Source organism: Boleophthalmus pectinirostris, unplaced genomic scaffold (assembly GCF_026225935.1).
Source record: "Boleophthalmus pectinirostris isolate CB_2022bp ecotype Guang Dong unplaced genomic scaffold, ASM2622593v1 HiC_scaffold_9, whole genome shotgun sequence".
Taxonomy (NCBI): Eukaryota; Metazoa; Chordata; class Actinopteri; order Gobiiformes; family Gobiidae; genus Boleophthalmus; species Boleophthalmus pectinirostris.
In genome coordinates this window covers 29433529-29458548 of record NW_026571541.1, presented here as the reverse complement: position 1 = coordinate 29458548, position 25020 = coordinate 29433529, and the positions used below count along the sequence as shown (strand labels likewise).

The 25020-nt window shown below is 40.1% G+C and overlaps 1 protein-coding gene across 1 annotated transcript in view; it reads left to right on the top strand.

Moving 5' to 3' along the window:
• gbe1b (glucan (1,4-alpha-), branching enzyme 1b) overlaps nt 1-25020 on the top strand; it is a 331363-nt gene that overhangs the window by 57919 nt on the left and 248424 nt on the right. Inside the window, exon 4 of the mRNA XM_020941150.2 lies at nt 12900-13025. Within this exon, the coding sequence (XP_020796809.2) occupies nt 12900-13025 (126 nt within the window). The remainder of the gene's footprint in view (nt 1-12899; nt 13026-25020) is intronic.

Sequence of the window (25020 nt, the reverse complement as noted above, 5' to 3'; positions counted from 1 at the left end):
TCAGCAACGGCGAAACACCATCGTTACGGGTCCGAATGTTGGGACGGGGTCAGAGGTGCGCCCACGTAGACCCTTGGGTGACCGCAGGCGAAAGGACCGACGCAGAACTCCACGCTCCACAGGGCTAATCGCAGCTCACACCCGATCACAGACTCGTGGTTCTAGATTCCAAGTCCTAGTTCAAGGTTAGACCTGGTTCAGCTCTGGTTTAGCTCTGGTTTAGTCCTGCTTCAGTCCTCCTGCTTCAGTTCTCGGTTCAGTCCTCGCTTCAGTTCTTCAGTCCTCGCAGTTCTCGTTCAGTTCTCGCTTCAGTCCTCGCTTCAGTCCTCGATTCAGTCCTCGCTTCAGATTTAGTCCTGGTTCAGTCCATATATGGCACGAAAGTTTGGCATTTTCGCTCACTGAATGTTATTTGACGATCAGTGTCAGTTATTTTGGTGAGTAACTTAAAGTGCTGTAATAGACGTATAATGTCTTACATTTTAAATGCAGTAATATTGTAATGTAATGAACTACTTTGAAATGACAGGAACAAGTGGCAACAGTAACCGAAATATAGTGATATTGTATCGTCAGAGGTCTCGCAATAATACCGTGGGCTGTCACAATATATCGAATGACAAGTTTCTTTGCTTAAATGCATGGTTTTATTGTACCAACAGCTTATAAACATCAGAAACTACATATCCCATGATTCATTTCAGCGCAGACAATGTGAGGAAATATGTTTTTTACTTGAATTCTTGAGGTTATAATGGCAGTAATTCACAGCAAAATCTTGTCAAGGTATTTTAAAAGCAAAAAAGTGTCTCATCTACAATTATATCAGCCTCTTCAAAATATCGCAATAAATATCGTACCGTGAGATTTGGATATCTTTACATCCAACCTTTTTCTGGTAAGGACCAATAATAAAGATGTACAGTGTTTTCAGGGACTGGTGGAGAGGGGCGGGGTCAGTAATAACAGCACAAAATGCTTATAACGCTATTTTGAGAGTAATTGTGATGGTAGACGTAGATTTAGACAAACTTTATTGATCCACAAGGGGAAATTATTTGGAGATTAGACTAAAAGGAGTTTTTTAATATATGAAATGTTTTAGTCTCGGGCCCACTGCCAGATTCCCTGAGGTGGTTTGGGACCCCTGAATTAATGTGTTAAATGTGACAAAAAATTGCTGAATTAATGTATTTATTTAAAGGTAGAGTGTGTTACCATCTTAAAGGTGCGTTGTTACTTTTCTGGTGGATGATCCATCAAATGCTTTTCTCCATGGAGACGTTATTGCTTTGTGTGGAATGTTTCACAGTAAGGCATTTGACTTTTCTGTCTTCATGAAAACCAAAATAGATGAAGTTATGGGTCAGATCTGTGGCGAGGTAACCATCCCCACAGTTAGAATGCCTGTTTTTCTCGGTATTTATGAGCTATAAATCCACCTGTAATTGAATAAATGTCAGGTAGAGCTGTTTTATGTCATACTGTGGAACATTCCAGGCAGAACAAAGACATATCCATAGAAACAAACAGGTGACAGACCCTGAACCAAAAAGTGACATAGTGCACTTTTAAAGTAACCCACCACCTGCGTGATTCATAGAAAGTTAGATCTATACTTTGGAACATTCTCCATTAGGTGTGTGCAAAAATATTGAAATATCAATATATCGTTTCATTTCATGTAACGCTACAGTATTGATATCACGGGCTGCTGTATCGATATAGCGCCAGGAGTATTTTTTGGTATATTTTACTGAGAGAATGAGAGCCTCGCACATCAACTACTAGAGACGGGTGCGTTGGAGGAGAGGGAGCAGCCCCAGAACATACAGAAAAATCCCGCACACCGTCTTACTTCCAAACTGTGAAATTTATTAGGACAAACCGTGCAACGTTTCGGCACTGGGCCTTCGTCAGGCAAACAGAATGAGAGCTCAGGTGGCCATCTTAAATAGGGTGTGGCAAGCACCCAAGGGTGACAGGTCATAAAGAAACAGTGCACACAAAACCCCATAATTCAAAAAACAAAGACAGTCAACATATAGTGTAATAATAATACAAATAATAATAATGAAATCATCATATAATGATCATAGAATAATATTAGAAAAGTAAGAAGAATATATGGATACATATAGACAGTATACATTCACCCAACTATAAAATAATGTTGTCATGCCATATATTTATTATTTATTTATTTATTTATTTATTTTGGTCACAGGTATATTTTGACATGAATTCATAAACAGTCATATTTAACATATACAGACCAAAAAGGTGCAGGCTGAAGCTTAAGCTTATTATGCCTACCCTTTTTTCCTTTGTCAGAGCATCATCTTGACACCAGTTCATCTTCATAAATACAGTAGGAAGAAACAAGCTAATCAGTAACAGAACAACAAAGTACTACATACATACATACATATACACATCTATATATATACACAATGAATCTTAAGCTGTAGCCCATATACAGCCCACGCAAAACGAGAGTCCTAATGATGTAAACTAATGTCTACAAAAAGATGCTAATATTAAAATCGTCATTGATCCTTTAGGAGCTAAAGTTTGGAGAGTGTGAATCCAAAATGCTTCCCTTTGTTTAAGTATGTGGTCATGGTCCCCTCCTCTGGGTGGAGGGGGGACATGCTCAATGCCACAGAAACGTAGGGAGCAAATCTTTATGACCTGTCACCCTTGGGTGCTTGCCACACCCTGTTTAAGTTGGCCACCTGAGCTCTCATTCTGTTTGCCTGACGAAGGCCCAGTGCCGAAACGTTGCACGGTTTGTCCTAATAAATTTCACCGTTTGCAAGTAAGACGGTGTGCGGGATTTTTCTGTATTGGTATATTTTACTAAATTATTTTGTTACAGTACTAGAGTTTTGTTGCTTGTTTAGATATCGCATCAACACATTTAACATATTCACTGTTTTTTTAGTATCACAGCCATGATTTAGCTTTTATTTTTCTTGAACTGTATCGAATCGATTTGAAATATATCGTATTGAATCGAAAGTACACTGTATCGAGATATGTATTGTATCGTGGCTTTTGTATCAAGGTATGTATCGTATCGGCAGCTTCTTAATAATACCCAGCCCTGTTCTCCATGTAGATGTTTTATGGCATACTGTCGAAGATTATTAGCCAGGCTGGCGCCACCTAGTGCCTCCGCTCAATTTCATTCATTCATTTCCCTCCAGCGACTAGGTCAGGAATCGGAACACACGAGACGGTTCGCAAAAACTCCTGAAGTGCGAGTTCGGGCAACTAATTGGCGAAGACTCATATATTCTGTGTTGGCAACGATTCTGAGGATTTAAAGCCGGAACAAAAAAAATGTTTGGTGAATTTTATCAAGGGGAAAAACGTTATTGTCCTTCTTCCTACGGGATTTGGGAAAAGCTTAATATACCAGTTAGCCCCGTTAGCGGAGCATTACATACGTCACAAACAAATGGCAGCAAGCAGTTAAATAAAAAAATACCCACCTACCGACGAGCGAGGTCAGATAGTTTCCAAGAACTGAAACCAGCTGATGAAGGCTAGAAGATTATAGCCCACTGATCAATATTTCCATGGAAACAAGCCAGTTGAGGCCCTTCTCCAGGCTAAATATGAGTCAGGTTTGTGGACATAAGAGCCCGCTCACAGTAATTAAGACAATGCAATAAACACAACCAGCTTTTTTATTCAAATTTTTAGCTAAAACGTTACATACAGTGGCTTTAAGATGCCACCTTAATATTGCTCATCTGGATTTTAATTAAAAGCATACCATTTCTAGCTGCACTTTATTGCGTAAGACCTCACATGACAAGTGAACTTCTCCACTCTGAGATAAGAAAAGAGAGAGAAAAGATGTATCTGACTATTCTGTTCTCCCGGGGGAAATGTCATATCATTTTTAAACTTTTATTAAACATTATTCTAACCGTTATTATTGCAGTATAAATCACACATGGCTCCTCCTAAATCACAACACTCGGTCCCCCTCCTCTTATTGTATATTGTGTCCTGAACAAATGGGAATGCCTCAGTAATCCAGACACAGACCGGATGGCTGCATGGCTGTTTGGAGCTGGTCATCTCTGCTCCTCTGCCCACACTAACATGCCCTCCCCTCCCGCCACTCTCCTCATTCCTCCCTCGCTCCTGCCCGGCTCCCATTGTCAGCGTAGGTCAGGGAGAGGACGATAAGAAGCAGATGGAAGGGCTGGCTCCTGGCCCCGCCCTGGCCCCTCGCTGCCCGTGAAAAGCCCCTGTCTGCGGGCCGCACTTCAGTCGGGTCCACAGCACTCCCTGGTGGAAGCGCGGGCCTGGTTCCATCTCGCATATACAGCACACTGGCTAGTCCTCCTTGGTTTTGGCCTCGTCTCTTTCTTTCTTTTTTCTCAGGAGAGTATAGGCACACAGTATGGGATGCAAAGATTTGTAGAGTAGCCCAAAAGTGTTTTCAAGAGTACTAAGCAGCGAGGAGGAGTATTTGGAGTGAGGAATGAATACTGAGAAGCAGGTAAACTCTGGAGAAGCTGTGAGGTATCTTGAATTCCCTTTGGATCAATAAAGTATCTCGCTCTCGCTCATTAGTGTACATTTTGTAAGGGGTGCCAAAACATGTACTAATGATCTTTTTTGATTTTCAAGGTGCACCGTGTAACTTGTCTGGAGGGGTTTGTCTCCATAGAGATGTTAATGCTTTGGTTTAAATCGTCCACAGTATGGTATTAAAGTAATCTGTTGTGCATTTATTCAGCTACAGGTGTTATTTATTGCTCAGAAATATCTTTAAAAACATCCATTCTTACTGTGAGTGGGATCACCTCTCCACAAATCTAACTTGTAATTTTGCTTGCAAGTTTCCATGAAGATGAATAAATGTATGGCCATACTGTGGAGTAGGTTTTAAGAAAAAAAACTGAATTGCGATTTTTCTGGTAGATATTGTGATTTCGATTTCATCCATGATTTTTTTCAAATGAAGTTTTAGTGCACATGAACATTTGCAAACATCACAGAAACTTACATCGTACCAGAATCCTGCACCGATGATTTGTCGCTGGACCGTTTGTGCACATTTAAGTTTTAAAGGAACAAAACTTAAAACCACATGGCTAATTTGCATAAATTATAAGTGCTACAAAAATGCTCGCTCTTTGTGTGCTGATGTGGTCAGCTTCTGTCGGACTAAAGGACACGACTCAGTGGAATATGAGTGTTCTTTTATGACAGAGGATGTGCTGCTGCTGATGGTGAGTCTGTTCTGTGCTTCTATCGCGTTGGAGATGGTTCATGTTAAACTTTACACGGACACCAGGTTAAATCCTTGCCTCCTAACATTTTGGTTGTGGATTACTTAGCGACGCATAGCCCTCAACGCAGACCCATAAATCAAAAACGACAGCAACAAGGCAACGGCGGTAGTGTGCATTGAGTTGACACAGAACTATACTTTGTTCTTAAAACTGGAATTTAGGAGCACTGCACGTGGCTGTGGTGTTCCCAAAATCGTGTTGTCTGAGATCACTCAGCCCTAGTGTGGAGCATTTTAGGCATATCTCCATGGAGACAGCAGACAAGTTACACAATGCATCTTTAACTTACGGTAACTACTTTAATATTAAAAGTGTATAACTTTTTTTGGTGGAGGGCCTATCAAATGCTTTTGGAGATTTTATTGCTTTGTCTATACTGTATTGTTTCACAGTATGGCATTAAACCTTTCTATCTCCATGAACACCGAACCAGACCAAGTTACAAGTCAGATCTGTGGAGAGGCGACCCCATGTACAGTCAGAACGCTTTTTTTTCTAGGTATTTTTTGCTATAAAACCACCTGTAATTGAACAAATGTGAAGGTTTAACATCATACTGTGGAACGTTCTATAAATAGATAAACCCTAAATCAAAAAGTGACATAGTACACCTTTAATCTTGCTTTTACTGTATGCGTTTGTAACATTCCTATCACAGCCCCACGCACAAACCACATCAGGACGACATTTTCATAATAAACACAAGTAGCTGTTTATTCCTGTCAGCCTGGCTCTGATTTCTCTTAATGCCTCTAATGTCAGGCCAGTTTTTCAGCTCCACCGAGGCCTTTTATGCGCGCACATTTATCCAACTATCTTTTTTTTTCTAATCCTATAAACACTAAAGCATGTCTTAAGGAGAGCCAGCCAGCTAACCCCCAGGGGGCCCGGCCATAATGAAAAAAACCCAGGCGGGGGTCTGGCCATTGGCTCTCAGGCAGGTGGCACTGGAACAGTCATTACTTCACAACACAAGTCTGAATTAGGCGTCTTCTAATGGCACTATCTGCAGGGGACAAAGCAGGGCTGACCGCGGGTAACGCCATACAATCGATCTCTGGGGGAGCGCTCACAGATCACGCTGGCTTTTTTAGGCTCTCATCTAACTGGCGGTGTCAAAGTTAACTTGTTGATTGGCTCCCTTTAACACTTTCAGCAGGGTCTGTTGGGATAAGAATATTTTGAGATGATTATAACTAGGGCCCGACCGATATGGATTTTGTTTGCGGCCGATATGATACAGATAAAATGGGAGTTGGAGCTGCCGATAGCTGATATATTTAGTGATGTAAAAATTCACTATAATTCTTCAGTTGATTCTAAAACTTAAGTCTGACTCTACTGAATTTTATATTGGGTTTATTTAGGCTACATTTATTGTTATTCTGCCTTTTTATGTCATATTACATATATTTCAATATACATGTCAATATACATATATTTGTTGTTGTTGTTGTTAGTGCAATTATTGCTTATAATGTACAGGAAATGAGAAGTCTATATGTGTTCTTTGTTAATTTGGGACGGTAGAAAAAAGGAGTGGGGTTAAATAAGTATTTACTTCCTGCCACTCCTTTTTCGGACACAAGGAAAATTCGGCATAACATTTATTTTGCCTGTTATTATAGAATATAAATAGTTACTTTTTGTGTTATATCTATGTATTTACGTTTTTTATTTTTTATTTATGTTCTATGAATTACTGTCCAAATAAACATTAATTCATTCATTCATATTTAAAGACAGTAGGTCGGCCTAATTGCATTTTTGGATTGACATTCTAGCCTGTAAAGAAAGTAAATAAACTACCGCTATCAGCCTTTAGCGGTAAATACATGCGTAAATGCCGATCATTCACACCTCTATCCACAGCTCATTTACATATCAATGCACGTCCAGTAACATGTGTACAGCCACTATAATCACTTTACAGTAGAGCAGTGTGTAGAGAAAACAGGCTGTTTATGTGCGGGAGCTACAGCAGCTAATCGCTAAACAACGACTAAAAATCAAAAGTGGCTTAAAAAACTGACGCATTTGTAACACTCAGCGCTCACACAGGCTCCTCTCAGATCACAAGTCTTCACAAATAAGTATAATATAATCCAGCGTATTGACAGCAGCTGCAGGTGTAAACAAGTGTACGTGAGTGACATGACTCTGGGGGTGCGTTCAGGGGCAGTACGGTGTTACAGATGCAGACAAATTACAAATTAGGACATTTATCTGTCTGTAAATTTGATTAAATTGACATAATATAGAGAGTCTAAGCTTCATAACGAGGTATAACATGCCCACGTGGACTATTGGCTCATATCGGCAAGATTAGATAGCCGATATGTCTCTAAGTGCCCATTTCGGTCGATAATAGTGGCCAGCCGATATATCGGTCGGTTCCTAATTATTATAATTGGCACTCTTTTCTGAAATTACTGTTCTGCACTTGTACTGATCTATTTTTAATACTAGTTTCAATATTTGAAAGCAAGCTTAGGGACACTGTTTGGTTCTAGTTGCATATTCAACTATCTCTGGAAGTTTAAGTTATTTCCCTTGTGGATCAATAGTTTGTCTAAGTTTATACCGCCACAGTCCAAGAAGCAGATCATCTTGATGCAATGAATAAGTTTCGCAAAAATCGTCCATGTCCTGTTATATTAAATGTCTACCAGTAATTCAGACGTTAGCTCAGGCAGCCAGGTGCGTTCTGTTGCAGCGCAATATTGGTCAATTTCAGAAACGTGATCCACAAAGCTGGTCATGTTGACACAGTGAAGAATTTTCCCATTTACTGAATAGCGAGCTCTATTCATTGCAGGTAGTTTGGGGACTCGACGATTTTATTATGTAAGTGTTTTTTGTTTCTGTGCCAGGAAACTTTTTGTTGTTTATTTCTGTAGTATTTGGAAAGCAGCATATTCCCACTGTTATGTTATGATGTGAATTCCTTGGCCTGAAGCGTTGTCTGTAGATGTCTGCTTCACTGTCTTCATGTTCTTTGGATAATTTGTGGGCTCTGACATCTGTTGTGATCAAAAACTCCACTTGGTTTTACTGCCACCACTGACTCAATGTTGTTACTTTAGTGGATGTTTGATACTGGGGATGGTTCGATGTGGAGTTTTTTTTGTGTTTGCTAATACTGATATTTAGATCTAGGCCGATACGATACATACCTCGATACATGGGCCATGATACGATACATATCTCGATACATAGGCCACGATACGATACATATTTCGATACATAGGCCACATACGATACATACATCTCGATACATAGGCCACGATACGATACATACCTCGATACATACAGGCCATGATACGATACATATCTCGATACACAGGCCACGATACGATACATACCTCGATATATAGGCCACGATACGATTCATATCTCGATACATAGGCCATGATACGATACATACCTCGATACATAGGCCATGATACGATACATACCTCGATAGATAGGCCACGATACGATACATATTTCGATATATAGGCCACGATACGATACATACCTCGATAGAATAGGCCACGATACGATACATATTTCGATACATAGGCCACGATACGATACATATCTCGATACATAGGCCACGATACGATACATACCTCGATACATAGGCCATGATACGATACATACCTCGATACATAGGCCATGATACGATACATATCTCGATACATAGGCCACGATACGATACATACCTCGATATATAGGCCACGATATACGATACATATCTCGATACATAGGCCATGATACGATACATACCTCGATACATAGGCCATGATACGATACATACCTCGATACACAGGCCATGATACGATACATATCGATGCATAGGCCACGATACATAATACATAGATACATATACGATAGGCCACGATACGATACATATCTCGATACATAGGCTACACTACGATACATACCTCGATAAATATTCCACGATACGATACATACCTCGATAATATACGATACATCATAAATATTCCACGATACGATACATACCTCAATACAACGATATGATACGATATATTTCAAATTGATTCAATACGGTTCAATAAAAAATAACTTCTAAATCATGGCTGTGATACTAAGTCTTTGTTAAACCACATATTTTGGAAAGTTAATATGAAAGACAAACATTTTAATCGTCAAAACAGTGAAAATGTCAAATGTCGCATAAACAAGTTTCCTTCCTCTGAACAAGCAAAACTGTAGCGACAAAACAAAATAATTTAGTAAAATATACCAAAAAAATACTCTTACAGCAGCCCACGATATATCAATACTGTATCATCACATTAAACAATACGATATATCGTTATTTCTATATTTTTGAACAGCTCTACTGATATTAAGCTTTTAAAATTGTCAAGAAGGACCACATTTATGCAAGCAATGTTATAATGTTGTTACCTCCTCAAAAACACGCCCGGAGTTGTTTTGTTTCATTCACACGTGTTTGAGTAATCCTTAATTATTAGTCTGTCCACAAATGCTCTGTTCCACCTTGTGATGTCGTGAAGCAGTAGTTTTCAAGTTAACAGCTCCTTTTACCTTTTGTTTAGTGGAGATTGGCAAGTCCAGGACTGAAATTATCCAAATTATTGTAGTGAAGGTGTTTGAAGTTTACAAACACAAATTTACAATATTGGTCCAAAACCGATATCTGGGGTACTTCTCCGTGCGATACGACTCTTTTATTGCTCAGTCAGGATTTCCAGTTTTATTTTGTCGTACTAAAATATTCAAACTTTAAATATTTAACATTTAATTATTGTCATTTAATACCTATAACTGTCCTTTTATTAATGTTTGTCTTTTTAAAGTCCGATCTAAACTCCAAACACATGATTTTCCGGACAGAGCCTTGACTGTAGACCTCTGTATTAAAAAGACCCAAGCTGATCATTGATAATTAAAGATGACAGAACCTCGATCTCGATTAAAATGTGACTAATTACCCAGTCCTACTCAGAGCCTATTTAGACTGAAGATTTATGCTGACGGTTTAAAAATGGTTGCGCTTCTCGTGGTTCTCAAGAGGGTTTTTTTTTCTTTGCATTTTTTAGTCTAGTAATTGGAATTATATATATTTTAAAAAATCACTTTGATGGTACAGTATGTGTGTCAGTCTGAAAACATGAAGCAAGTATGATTATAGAGAGACAGAGGGAGGGAGGGAGAGACACGTGGAAAGAGAGACACACGGACACAGAGAGAGACAGAGAGGGAGAGAGAGAGAGAGACAGAGAGAGATAGACAGAGAGAGACAGAGAGAGAGATAGACAGAGAGATAGACAGAGAGAGAGAGATAGACAGAGAGAGAGACAGAGAGAGAGAGAGAGAGAGAGAGACACAGAGAGAGAGAGACAGAGAGAGAGAGACACACACACAGACAGAGGGGGGGGGAGACATAGAGAGACGGACACAGAGAGAGAGAGAGAGAGAGAGAGAGACGGACACAGAGAGAGAGAGAGAGAGAGACGGACACACAGAGAGAGAGAGAGAGACACACAGAGAGAGAGAGAGGACACAGAGAGAGAGAGACGGACACAGAGAGAGAGAGACGGACACAGAGAGAGAGAGAGACGGACACAGAGAGAGAGAGAGAGAGAGAGAGAGAGACGGACACAGAGAGAGAGAGAGAGACGGACACAGAGAGAGAGAGAGAGACGGACACAGAGAGAGAGAGAGACGGACACAGAGAGAGAGAGAGAGACGGACACAGAGAGAGAGAGACGGACACAGAGAGAGAGAGAGAGACGGACACAGAGAGAGAGAGAGAGAGACACAGAGAGAGAGAGACGGACAGAGAGAGAGAGACGGACACAGAGAGAGAGAGAGAGAGACGGACACAGAGAGAGAGAGACGGACACAGAGAGAGAGACGGACACAGAGAGAGAGAGAGAGACGGACACAGAGAGAGAGAGAGACGGACACAGAGAGAGAGAGAGACGGACACAGAGAGAGAGAGACGGACACAGAGAGAGAGAGAGAGAGAGACGGACACAGAGAGAGAGAGAGACGGACACAGAGAGAGAGAGACGGACACAGAGAGAGAGAGAGACGGACACAGAGAGAGAGAGAGAGACGGACACAGAGAGAGAGAGAGAGACGAGAGAGAGAGAGAGACGGACACAGAGAGAGAGAGACGGACACAGAGAGAGAGAGAGAGAGAGAGAGACGGACACAGAGAGAGAGAGAGAGAGAGAGAGAGAGAGACGACACAGAGAGAGAGAGACGAGAGAGACACACAGAGAGAGAGAGACGGACACAGACAGAGAGAGAGAGACGGACACAGAGAGAGAGAGAGACGAGAGAGAGAGAGAGAGACGGACACAGAGAGAGAGAGAGAGACACACAGAGAGAGAGACGGACAGAGAGAGAGAGACGGACACAGAGAGAGAGAGAGAGAGAGAGAGAGACGGACACAGAGAGAGAGAGAGACGAGAGAGAGAGAGACGGACACAGAGAGAGAGAGAGAGAGAGAGACGGACACAGAGAGAGAGAGAGAGAGAGAGATGACGGACACAGAGAGAGAGAGACGGACACAGAGAGAGAGAGAGAGAGACGGACACAGAGAGAGAGAGAGACGGACACAGAGAGAGAGAGACGGACACAGAGAGAGAGAGAGAGAGAGAGAGAGAGAGACGGACACAGAGAGAGAGAGAGAGAGAGAGAGACGGACACAGAGAGAGAGAGACGGAGAGAGAAAGGCAGAGAGAGAGAGAGAGACAGACAGAGAGGCAGAGAGAGAGAGAAAGAAAGGCAGAGGGAAAGAGAGAGAGAGACAGACACAGAGAGAGAGGGAAGGGGGGCACACAGAGAGAGAGAGACGGACACACAGAGAGAGAGGAGAGAGAGAGAGACACAGAAAGACAAAGACAGAGAGAGATGGACAAAGATAGAAATAGACAGAGAGACAGACACACATACACAGAGAGACAGACAGAGAGAAGGACTGAGGGAGAGAGACAGAAAGAGGGAGTCAGACAGACACAGAAAAAGAGAGAGATAGAGGCAAAGAAAGAGAGATACAGACAGAGAGATACAGACCGAGAGATACAGACAGAGAGATACAGACAGAGATCAGACCAGAGTACAGACTTTAATCAGACAGAGCAGCGCATCATTAGATGTTAAAAGTGTTTCTTAAAATGTTAAACTCAGCTTCTCAGCGCCTGCAGTTGGAGGAGTATTGGAGGAGTATTGGAGGAGTATTGGAGTACTGGTTGGGAGGAGTATGATTTTTACTAGAAATGCAAGATTAGAAGATTAACCAAATCAAAATTGCAATATTTTTTTTTAAAACGTCTGTCTACAAAACCTGCCGACCCTGCAGTTCGTATCTCCATAAACATTTTTGCATTCGTTAAGCATTTCATATTTTGGTGCCTTTTTAAACTTAAAAGCGTGTGAACAGAATGATGATTTTTCCATTCCAGGCTGCTCTCCTCTCGCTTACAGTGCACTTCCCTCGCCTGGGGTTACACGAGGCAGAAGGCTCTGTCGTTGGCGCGCGTGCCCGGTCTACTGTAGCTCACATCACCTCTATTTGTGTGCTCCCAGGTGGTCGTTCACACCAAAGACGGAGAGCGCCTCTACCGGATCTCGCCCTGGGCCAAGTACGTCACCCAGGAGAAGAAGGCTGTCATCTACGACTGGGTGCACTGGGACCCGCCTAACCCTTACAAAGTGAGTCCAAACTGCACAATTCTGCACTGCATATTTCCTCCCTCAGTACGGATATATTGTACTATAAGCAGCTCTTGTAGTATTGTCAGGATACTAAAATTCTGATACCACTATTATAATGAAAAAAACACTTTCTTTAGACAATAGAATATGATTTTTAGCATTAAATAGTATTACTGGGTCAAGCGGTAACAGAGGGAAACAGGGGCAGATCTTTTGCATTCAAATAGCTCTTATTCAGAAACTAGAGGGACTATTGAAATAAGTAAAGTATCAGAATGTAGGAAAGAGTTACACTCCAACAGGGTAAAGTTAAACCTGTGATATTCTTTCAAGTTGTTGACACAAAATTTAAAAAACTCATGTCGGTAACAGAGGGAATGAAATATGCAGCACTTTTTGGGCAATAAATACAAACAGTGATAACTAGCGGTTCTCACTTACATATCCTTAACAAACTGGTTTGAATATTTGCTTCATATAGTTTTCTACCATATGGTACAAGATTAGGTTGAAAAAACTCTTACTTTTTGAGTAATGAGATTTTTTATTAAGAAAAGTCATGGTAACGGAGGGAAAATTAACGGAGGGAAAATTGTGCAAACAAGTAGAAGGTGCATGATTTTGCATAATTTGTCAACTTTTTTCTTCCGGAACTATTTCTATAAAATATGTCAGTCCTTCCAAGCAAATTTTTATCATTTTAAATATAAAAAAAATAAAATCATGTACCTTCATCAACAGTTCAAAGATGGAATAACACAAGATATGATGAAATACATCCATTTATTTACATGATTTGCAGGTCTTTGAAATTTGGGAAATAATTTTGTTCCATGTTTCATACATGGTCTGTTTAAAACATGTAACTTTAGAACCAAAAATGATACAGAAAAAAGGTAAATAGTTTCATAAAGTAGAGTAAATATGCTATCTGTTGAATACATTTTTATATCAGATGCATTAACTTGAATTTATGGCCTTGCTGTTTACTTCTACCCTACTTTCTTTTATATTACCATTTGGTTTTATCCGTGTAATCCCTCAGTGGTCCAGAAATGGTCCATGGGCGTATACTAGTTTATTTGCTCTTATACTCAAGATCATTTTAAAACTCTTCAGGAAAGGTTCATTTCTGTCCTGTGAATGCGACTTTTTTAGTATTGAATATCTACTTCCATATTAGTCCATTTGCAGTACTTTTGACAGCCCTACTCTTGATCAAAATAAGCTTGCTGTGTACTGTTTTCAGCTCATTATAAAGCTTTTTGGTCCATTTTTCTGAGAATCATGAAATGCACATTAGCATGCTAGTTGAATTTAACATTTCCGTATTGTTAAAACTCTGCTCTGGTCTCTGAAAGTTGTGAGAAGCGCTTATAAACTCACTGCAGTGAATAATTGGGCTGCGTGGAATGCATGAGATAAGTGAGGAATACATTTTTGGACCACTGTTAAGAGTTTAAAATGAAAAATGAAACTGGTTCTGTTTTTTACGTATTTAAGATTGAAAAAAACAGGTACATCGCCTTTTAGAGTGACAAGCTCTGTGTACTTTTCCAGTCTATATAAACAAAAGTGTCACAAAACAATACTTAATTATATTTCTACTCTTCGTAATTTTGATTGAATTGTTTTGATAAAAAATAGTGATTTCAATTTAGTTGTTTTTTTTAAAGGTTCTATATTATGCAGAATTGACTTTTGTGAGCTTTTAGCCTTGTTCTATTCCTGTTACCTCCTTAAAAACATACCTAGAGTTGTGTTTTGTTAAATCCACTCAGGAGTAACCCTTTATTATTTGTCTTTTCTACATCTCCAAAGGTCAAAATGCTCTGTTCCACCTTATGATGTCATTTGTCAAGTTAACAGCTCCGTTTAACTTTTGTTTAGTGGCGATTGGCAAGTCCAGGTCTGAAATGATCCAAATGATTCTAGTGAAGGTGTATGGAGTTTAAAGGGATAGTTTGGGTTTTTTGACATGAATCTGTATGGCATCTCCGTCAGCAGTGTCGTGCATCTACACTGACTTACCCCCGACAGCGTCCGGTGAGCCGAGATCCTGGTTTTGGTGCTGACGAAAGTAGTCCGGCAAGTTGGCTGGGGACACGTAAATAAAGAGTTTTTCTTCTCAAAACAATATGTGTTCAAAAGAGTGATACATTTGCATCACAAAACCTTCGTCCTCAAAAAAGTCAGACCTTATAATCGCTTTGCACTATTTTCTCTCCGTTCGTATCACTGCGCGCTGCCGCCACGTGACAGCCACGCCTGGTTCACTTTGTTTACTGCTCGGAATGTTAGCGACAACATGTCTGATTACGACACCAACGAAGAAGACATTACTTTTAGCACAGAGCCAAGGGGATATCTTTATGAACGCGAATATACTGATGCCGAAATTCACCGAAATTGGAAGCACGACACTGCTGACGGGGATGCCATACAGATTCATGTCAAAAAACCCGAACTATCCCCTTAACTCTTTCCCCCATGAAGACGACATTTGACGACCCCCCCTGAACCCTTAATGACGACTTTTGACACCTCCGCCGTATCACTAAAGACGAGATTTGACGACCTTTAGAAATGGCTCGGGTTTTCACATTTAAACAGAGACTGTGATAGGTGGAAGCCACTACAACCCACACTAGACTGACCAATAGGATTCAAGGATATGTTTTCGCAGATTTTTTCCGAAGTTAATCGAAGTAGTGAGGATGGTAGCTTCCGGAAAAAACACAACACGAAACACGTGCAATGGAAAGATCACGGTGCTGCGGCGCACAGTTTTAGAAATAATGAGGAGCGGACGTATTTTATGGATAAGTTTAGAGAAAGTGACTTTTATAGATTTCAAAGTGATGATGTTGAAGTTGATTATAAAGTGGAAAACAGCGACAGCGACGACTTTCGGGAGAAGGTGAGAATGCCGCTGATGCGTCTGTGTGGAGTCCTGCGATGTCCAACAAACTATCTGAGCTTTATACTCGATTATGAACCAAAATTGCCCTGAAATCTGGATGTTGCCCAGGCCAGTCCTTTAAAATATTTCAGTCTTTTTTTTCCAAGATGTGATGTATAACAGAATCGCTACAGAAAAAACGCTTATGTGGAGCTCTGCACACGAGAAAGTAACCAAGATGACAAATACTGGACACACACTGACGGGGAAGAGTTTTATTATTATATTATAATAAGCTAAATGAGTTGAATAAGTTAAATGAGTTGAATAAATAAAATAAGTTGAATAAGCTAAATGAGTTGAATAAGTTAAATGGAAAAAAAATTATTAGGTGCACACAGGTGAACAACATGTAAAAACAGGTGTACACTTGGCTATACTGTATCTGGTGATATGAAATCTGTTTAAATACTTTGACAAAGTATATTTTTTATTTTTTTTATGAATATAGTACTCAGAACATGCAGATATCAGATGCTGAATGTAGTTTTTTGTTTTCGAGCTTGCACCTGACCAGGTAAACTCTCATTTTCAGTGAACTGTTATACACCTATAAATGAGTTGAATCACATTTAAACATCCATAAATGAATAGTTCAGAGTCTAAGGTTTCCAGAGATACAAATATGTCTGTGTTACAATTAAGTTCATGAGTGTAAAAATCATTTATAATCACTCGTGGAAGGCTATTTTCTTTTATGCAATTATGCTCTATGGGCAGCCCTAGTAACATATGTATGGGTTGTTCCTAGTAGGCGTCCAGGGGGGAAAGAGTTAAAAACAAAATAAAGCGCTTCCTGCATTACCACATGACATCACAAGGCGGAACAGGAGAAACTCAACCTAAATATGCAGGGCTTGTATGTTTAAACATGTGAGAATGAAACAAAACACAACTCCAGGTCTGCTTTTTAATGAGGAAACATTTCAAAATCACATAATATGGGCCCTTTAAGGTACTGCAGTATTAAAATGACATGATGTAAATAAGGTGAGGATGAGAGGAGGTTCCTGTAGGTGTAGACGAAGCTAATTTATTCCACTGGGTCTGTAGAAAATGCTGGACTTCGCACACTTTTTATGAGTTATGGTCGTCATATATAGGTCCATCCCATCACAAATAATATAAACAAGCAGGAATGATCAGTCTGAAGTCTCTGTTTATTAAAATGTTCCTCATCTTTCAGAACCGCTATAGGGTGTAAGCTCTCGTAGATATGTGGGCTTCAGCGTACTCCTTTTGTGCTTTGTATGACATTTCCTACTTGTTTGTAGTGGGAAAGTCAATACGAATGAATGAAGGCTACTGGTGTCCGACATAACCATGGTGCAAAACATCATAGGCTATGTTCAGACTGCAGCCTGAATGGCCCAAATCTGATTTTTTTTGCCCCTATGTGACCTGTATCTGATCTTTTAATGACAGTCTGAACGACACAGATCAGATTTTTTTCAAATGCGACCCAGGACACTTGGATATGTGCTCCTTAAACAGATACATATCCGATCTTTTGACATGTCTGAACGGCCAGGTCACATTCATCCCACCTACACGTCAGGCTCAGAGTCTAGTCAGTGGAGGGAAAGCGAGGTTAGCGAGTTCATTCATATTTGGGGGGGATCGCTGTATTCAGGCCAAATTGAAGGGGTTTTATAGGAACCGGACGTTTTTTGAAATAATTGCCAAAGAAATGGTCCAGCGTGGCTACAGGCGGTCCAGGCTCCAATGTCAACGAGAAAGAAAGAGCCTGCGAGACAAATACAAGGAGAATAAAGACTCAAACAAACGAAGCGGCCATGGACGTGTAACCTGTCCATTTTACAAAGAACTGGAACATATATTCAGAGACAAGCCCAGTGTTTAGGCGACTTCTGTTAGCACTGAGCATGCTCTCTGTGTGTGGCATCGTTGTGTCCTCCAATGCGCATGTGGGACTTTTGGGGCATTTAAAGTTATGAAAGAATGAGAGCCTCGCACATCAATTACTAGAGATGGGTGCGTTGGAGGAGAGGGAGCAGCCCAAGAACATGGAGAAAAATCCCGCACACCGTCTTACTTGCAAATTGTGAAATTTATTTGGACAAACCGTGCAACGTTTCGGCACTAGGCCTTCGTCAGACAAACAGTTGCCTGCTGTTTGGGATTTTTCTCCATGTTCTGGGGCATTTAAAGTTCACACTGGAGATCACATACAAGTCGCATTTAATTGGAAATGTGAACGACCTCACAAAAAAAATCCGAATTGAGCGTTAAGCCCTGCAGTCTGAACATAGCCATATTCACCAAAAAAACTGCCCATGTAGACAAGCAGGTGCTGCCACCATGTTAAAGGTCAGATCTATGAAGTGGCGAGCAAGAGATTACACATTTTTCTACTTTAATTTGCCAGTTTCAGTATTTTCCAGCCTTTTTGTTTTTTTTCAAACCAAATTATCTGACAGTAAGAAAATTGAGCAGACTTATTTTCTCATTTCAATTAAAACAATATTAGATCCAGTAAAAAATGTATCTGTTCTAAATTGTTTTGCATTCAAATCTCATCATTTTAAGATACACATTAGTATGATCACTTATCTGGAGCGTAATATGGAAACCCATTTACATTGTGGCCTTGTTTTGTCATTGCTTTGAGTCCTGCTGCAATCAGACGTGTCAAGAACTCCTCCATAATCGAGCTCCACATCCACATCCTTTATCCCGGGTTAATAGAAACGTGTTAAATGGAACAAGTAACATCCCATTTCTCCTCTGTGGTGCAAGGACAGGAAAGTTGAGTGAGTTACGAGTATATGAATAAATTATTTCTACAGTAAGGATTTAAAAGTGAGGTTGTCGGTGTAATCAACATGTGAAACTAATGTGAAATTTAAAGGTCCTACATTATTCAAAGTGGACTCCTTTGAGCTTTTAATCATGTTATAATGTTGTTACTTCCTCAAAAACATACCTGGAACTGTGTTCTGTTCCGTTCACTAGTTTGATTAATCTTTTATTATTAGTCTGTCTGCATCACAGTAGGGCTATACAATTTTAAGAAGAAATTTAATTGAGATTTTTCTGGCAGATATTGCGATTTCGATGTCATCCACGATTGATCAAATTAAGTTTCAGTGCACATGAACATTTGCAAACGTCACAGAAACTTAAATCATACCAGAGTCCTGCATCGACGATTTGACCCCCTACGCAGACAGTTTATGTGCTCCTCTGAATTTTTCTAACTGTGTGTCAAAACGATGCAGACAGCAGAGGGAAGCGATGCAGACAATAAGGGCTGTGATTGGTCCTCTCTACCACCGCTCTACATACATTTCCCGTACTCCGCTTTCCTTTCTTGCAGTATACAGTAATAGTAAAATAAAAAGAGTAAGAATGTGTTTAATGCAGCTTTGTGCACGTTTGTTTACGATTTACAGAAACAAATCTCAAAACCACATGGCTAATTTGCATTAAAAAGTGCTGAAAATAACAGCTCGCTCCTTGTCGGACTAAAGGACACGACTCAGAGGAATATGAGTGTTCTTTCTGTGATAGAGGGATGTTGATGATGATGCTGAGTCTGTTCTGTGCTCCTATTGCGCTGGAGATGTTTCATGTGAAACTTTACACGAACTCCAGTTTTAAATCTGAGCCTCCTCGTGTTGTGGCGGTGAATTATTTCGCGGCGCATAGACCTCGAGGCAGATCCATAAATCCATAAATCGGGCTTTAGGAGCACGGCAAAAAACTGTGGCTTTGACGCTCCCAAAATTGTGTTGTCTGAGATTGCGATTTTGAGTCCAAAACGATAGATCATTCAGCCTTACATCTCAGTAAAGATTGGCAATTTTAGGGCTGAAATTGTTCCAAATGATATGCAGGTTTGTGTGTTAAATATGTGGATGAATCAAAACACAACTCCAGATGTGTTTTGGATGAGGAAACAACATTATAACATAGATCAGAAGTACTGTGTTTGATTTTTACTGTCTTAAAATCTGAAAAACGGAACAAATTCATTTAATACGGTTTGCAGTGGTCCAACGTTAATCCTCACTTACCTTATGCGTTAATAGCGTCCTAATTATTCACTATGATAAATTTATAAACACTATTCACAACTTTGAGGGACCAGTACTGAGTTTTGCCATCACAGCAAAGCCAATAACAACTAGCATACTTACACGCACTTCCTGATTATCTCACAATCAAACACTTTCTAATTAGATGCAGACAACATGCAAATAAAGCTGCTTATACAATATCTTTTTGAGGCAAGACAAATGGGGAAAAAATAAGAAAAAACATGATAAAACTGTGGAACTGTGTTAAATGGATCAATTTCAGTATTTTGCATATTTTATCCGTTTATGTATTCATATCGTAGGCATACATGGTTAACCAGGTCCCATTATTGCAGTGAATACATATTAAGCTTAAAAATTAGGCCGTGAGAAAATAAAAGCTTCTCTTTTGAATATAATAGTTGGATATTTGCCATGAATGGGGCCCTTTTAACCCGGACCAGTTGTGGCTGTAGTTGGTCCATTAGCTGTCCTCCGCTACTAACAACACGGCAAAGCAAACCCAAACCAGGGACCATTTTAAAAGAGAGTAGTTTATGGGAGCAGTTTATAGTTGTGGGCTACCATAATACAAGTGAGTGGAGAAGAAACTCGGACTTAACCCTGAAACTTAAAGGTGCACGATGTAATGTTTTTGGTTAAGTGTCCGTCACCTGCTTATTTTTATGGATCTGTCCAGTGGTGTAGTGGGGATTATTTAAGTGGGGATATGCGATTCGTGACGTCATTGATGTGAGTAACATTATCGCCGTTCATAATCACTTACAGAATATAAATCATACATTACAACACATGAACCAGGACTGAACCAGGACTGAATCAGCACTAAATCAGGACTAAACTAGGACTAAACTAGGACTAAACCAGGTCTAAACAAACCAGGTCTAAACAAACCAGGTCTAAACCAGGTCTAAACTAGGATAAAACCAGGACTAAACTACCTCTAAACCAGGACTAAACTAGGACTAAACCAGGTCTAAACCAGGTCTAAACCAGGACTATCTAAACCAGGTTTAAACCAGGTCTAAACCAGGTCTAAACTAGGATAAAACCAGGACTAAACTACCTCTAAACCAGGACTAAACCAGGTCTAAACAAACCAGGACTAAACCAGGACTAAAACCAGGACTAAACCAGGACTGAACCAGGACTAAACCAGGACTAAACCAGGACTAAAACAGGACTAAACAGGACTAAACCAGGACTAAACCAGGACTAAACCAGGACTAACCAGGACTAACCAGGACTAAACCAGGACTAAAACAGGACTAAAACAGGACTAAACCTGGTCTAAACCTGATCTAAACCTGGTCTAAACCTGGTCTAAACTAGGGATGTGAATATTTGGTAAAAACACTATTTGAAAATCAATGACGGCTATTCGAATATTATTCGAAAATCGACCCCTCCCTTCCCCCACCCGCACACACACACGCATATACGAGATGACAGATGGGGTATTTAAGTGCAAAAGGTTTAATCAAACAACAGCCTTCCAAATCAGAAATGAACATCTTAATTGAGCAACCCACATATCAAACAATATGAAATTATATTCAAGACTATCTCAATTTTAAAAACGCATGACCAAGCACATACTGTAGCCCACTGCACTACTTTCATTGAACTGCCCGCTGCAGAGACTCGCTCCGATGGCACGGACGTCGCAGACACACCTAAGTAAGCGCTCGCTAACTCTGCCAGTCGGGGGTATTTCTGTTTGTTTCTTTTCCACCATGTCATCGGGTCCGTGTGGAGCGGGGGGCATATATCCTGGCAGTACTGAGTTCATTTGCGCATGTTCCCGTGTTTGGGCGTGTTTCGCTCTCAGAAGGCTCTGCATGGTAGTGGTTGATCTATGGTTTGCTCGCTTCACCTGACAGATTTTACACTGAACCTCTTTGTCATTTAACAAAGTAAATAACGACCATACGGAACTTTTACTTGCTTTCTGCATTGCTAATGCCGCGCGATAAATTTTCTTCTGTTATTCCAGAGCAGCCTCTACACTCGGCCTAGTCCACCGCGCCTACAGGGAGTTTTACAGTCTGCTAGCGCCACCTTCTGGCTAAATGCCGTACATGAAATATTGGTTAGGAAACATCTTTATTCGAAATTACTATTCGATATTCGAACGTATGACGAATATTCGACTCTTCGAAAATCATGTCTCATCCCTAGTCTAAATGTTAGGTTTATCTAAACATTGTAAACAAGAAGAAAGATGGTGGGCATAAAACCTGTTCTGATGCTCAAACCCTAGGAATGACTCAAACAGCAATAAGAGATGCAGCTAATATCACATGGTGCAAGACATCTGCACTGTCAGTTACATGTGAGTCATGACAGGAACTAATCACACAGGACTAATCTTGGATTTAAGAGCGAGAGAGAGAACCCTGAAATAATGTCCAAAATATGGTTGTTTTATCAAATAGCTGGTTCTCCTCAGTCATGTCCTTCAACCCTTCAAAAAAGTCCAAAATGGAAAATTTACTTCTAGAACCAGAGCGGACTTGGAAGTGGCGAGACTGCCGAGCTCAGTTACGAAGTGAAAGATGAGCACTGCTGCCACATATAAACCACAAATGACCTATGCTAATATATCTAAATGACCCACAACGCTTGCATTAGACATAATACGTGCGCTTAGGTCTCCTCGTGACGCTGCCGGCTGTTCTTAACCAGACACTTGATGCTGCTGATTTGAGGGCCTCTTGATGTTCCACCACGAGTGCACAAGCTAAACAATGAGAGCCCATTAAGAGCACCTAGCTTCCTTTATCGCCGGTGATTGGGCACTATTTAATTAGCACGGCCCTCTCACTCACGGCCTATTGCTTTTATTTACAAGTGGCTCAATCAAGCACTTGAAACGGTCCATTCGAAAGGCCTTGAGTCACCCAAAAGGAATCACTACCGCCGCTAAAAAGAAAAAAAAAAATGTCTTGATAGCATGTAGTTTCGCCATGGTCGTTTCGTTCACTGACCATTTTCAGTTCCAAATCAAATGTTTCTGTGATTTTCGCTTAGGAAATAGAGCTTTTTAAATTATTACACAAAATTTAATATTATGAGCTTTAAACCATGTTAGAAGGTCGTTACCTCCTCAAAAACAGACCTGGAAGTGTTTTGTTTGAGCAATCCTTTATTATTATTATTAGTCTGTCATCATCTACCTCTACCTACATTACAGGTCAAAAGTTTTAGAACACCCTAATTTTTCCAGTAATTTATTGCAATTCAAGTCGTGCAAGTCCAATGAAGAGCTTGAAATGGTACAAAGGTAAATCCTGAAGAGCCAGAGGTTAAAAAAAAAATGATAAAAGATACAAAACACAAGTCCAAGCTCTGCCAAAACTACCTCAGGAAAAAAGAACAAGATGGTAAACTTGAAAACATGGAGTGTCCAGCACAGTCTCCAGACTTAAAACCCATCGAGCTGGTTTTGGGATGAACTGGACAGAAGAGTGAAAGTCAAGAAACCTACAAGTGCCACACATTTATGGGAACTTCTGCAACAGACTAGGGAAGAAGTTTCTGAAGAATATTTGATTTCTGTTGTAAAAAGGACAAGCCACGAGTGTGTTCAGCTGTTATATCTGCCAAAGGTGGACACTTTCATGAATCAAAAGTTTAGAATATGTTTTGGTCAACAGTAAACGGTAAAAAAAACTGGAAAAAGTGTGGTGTTCTAAAGCTTTTGACCAGAAGTGTACATCTACCTTTTACCTGTAGTTTAGTGGAGATGGACAGTTCCAGGGCTGAAATCATCCAAATGATTCTAGTGACGGTGTTAAAGTTTAAAAACATAGTGGAACTCCATTACCATATGACATCACAAGGTGGAGTGTTTTCCATTTCCAAGAAGAACTCAAGAAGAACTCCTAAATATATAGAATTGTGTATTAAACATAGTAAATGAAACAAATCACAACACCAGGTCTGTTTGTGATGAGGAAACAACATTATAACATAGATCAGAAAATAGCCTAATATCGGCCCCTAATAATATAATATAAATAAAGCCTGACCAGAGTTATTGCAGCTTGTCGGAGTGCTGTTCGTGGCGTACTTTCCATTCATTAAATTCCCAATTTCAATGATTTAAGGCCACATATTGTGCTAACTTGACTTTTTTGAGCATTTAATCATGTAAAACTGTGGTGCCCTCACGGCTTGTTGCATTAATCCATTAATCCAAAATTATTATGACAAAATTCTGGACTTCTCCTGCACACTTTTTAAGCTCCTAAACCAGGGGTGGGCAAACTTTTTGACTTGTTCTAAAATTTGACAGAAGGGCCAGACCAAGAGCAGATGGATGGAGTTTTTTGGTACTTCACCTCATAAGAGAAAAAAATAACATGGGATATGAAGAAAACATGTCTCATGTTACTGAAATATCCCGTAATTGAAAATCATTACAAAGCATTAGAACTAAATATCTGTCTTTCAAGTCCCACGGTATTTACTACAGGGCAGCTGCGGGGACTTAAAAGTCTTAAAAATGTCTTAAATTTCATGTTCCTAAATTAAGGCCTTATAAAGTCTTAAATTACATTGTCCAAGTCTTATTTTTTTCAAAAAGGTCTTAAATTTCATTAGCTTATTTTTTTGTTTACTCAAGCGGCTGCAGTGCAATTTTAAACAGAGGGAGGAAACAAAAACAACATAAAATCACGTTGGAGTATACGCAAACAATACTTTGGTTTCAGGCGCCGACGGCAGTGAGTAAACGATCAGTTCCATCTACACTGCCCAAGATGCAAAACTCTGGTCAGATCTGCTCAGGTTGTGTACGGGTTTATGTCACATACATCACCACCGAGCCGCCTGGCATGCAAACCCAAGCAAATTCCACACACTTTTGCGTCACCCGAAAATGCTCGTCTAAACGCGGAATAAAAAGTGAAGACTTGATGCCAATTTTGTGTCTTCTGTTCAAACCATCATCATATAAATG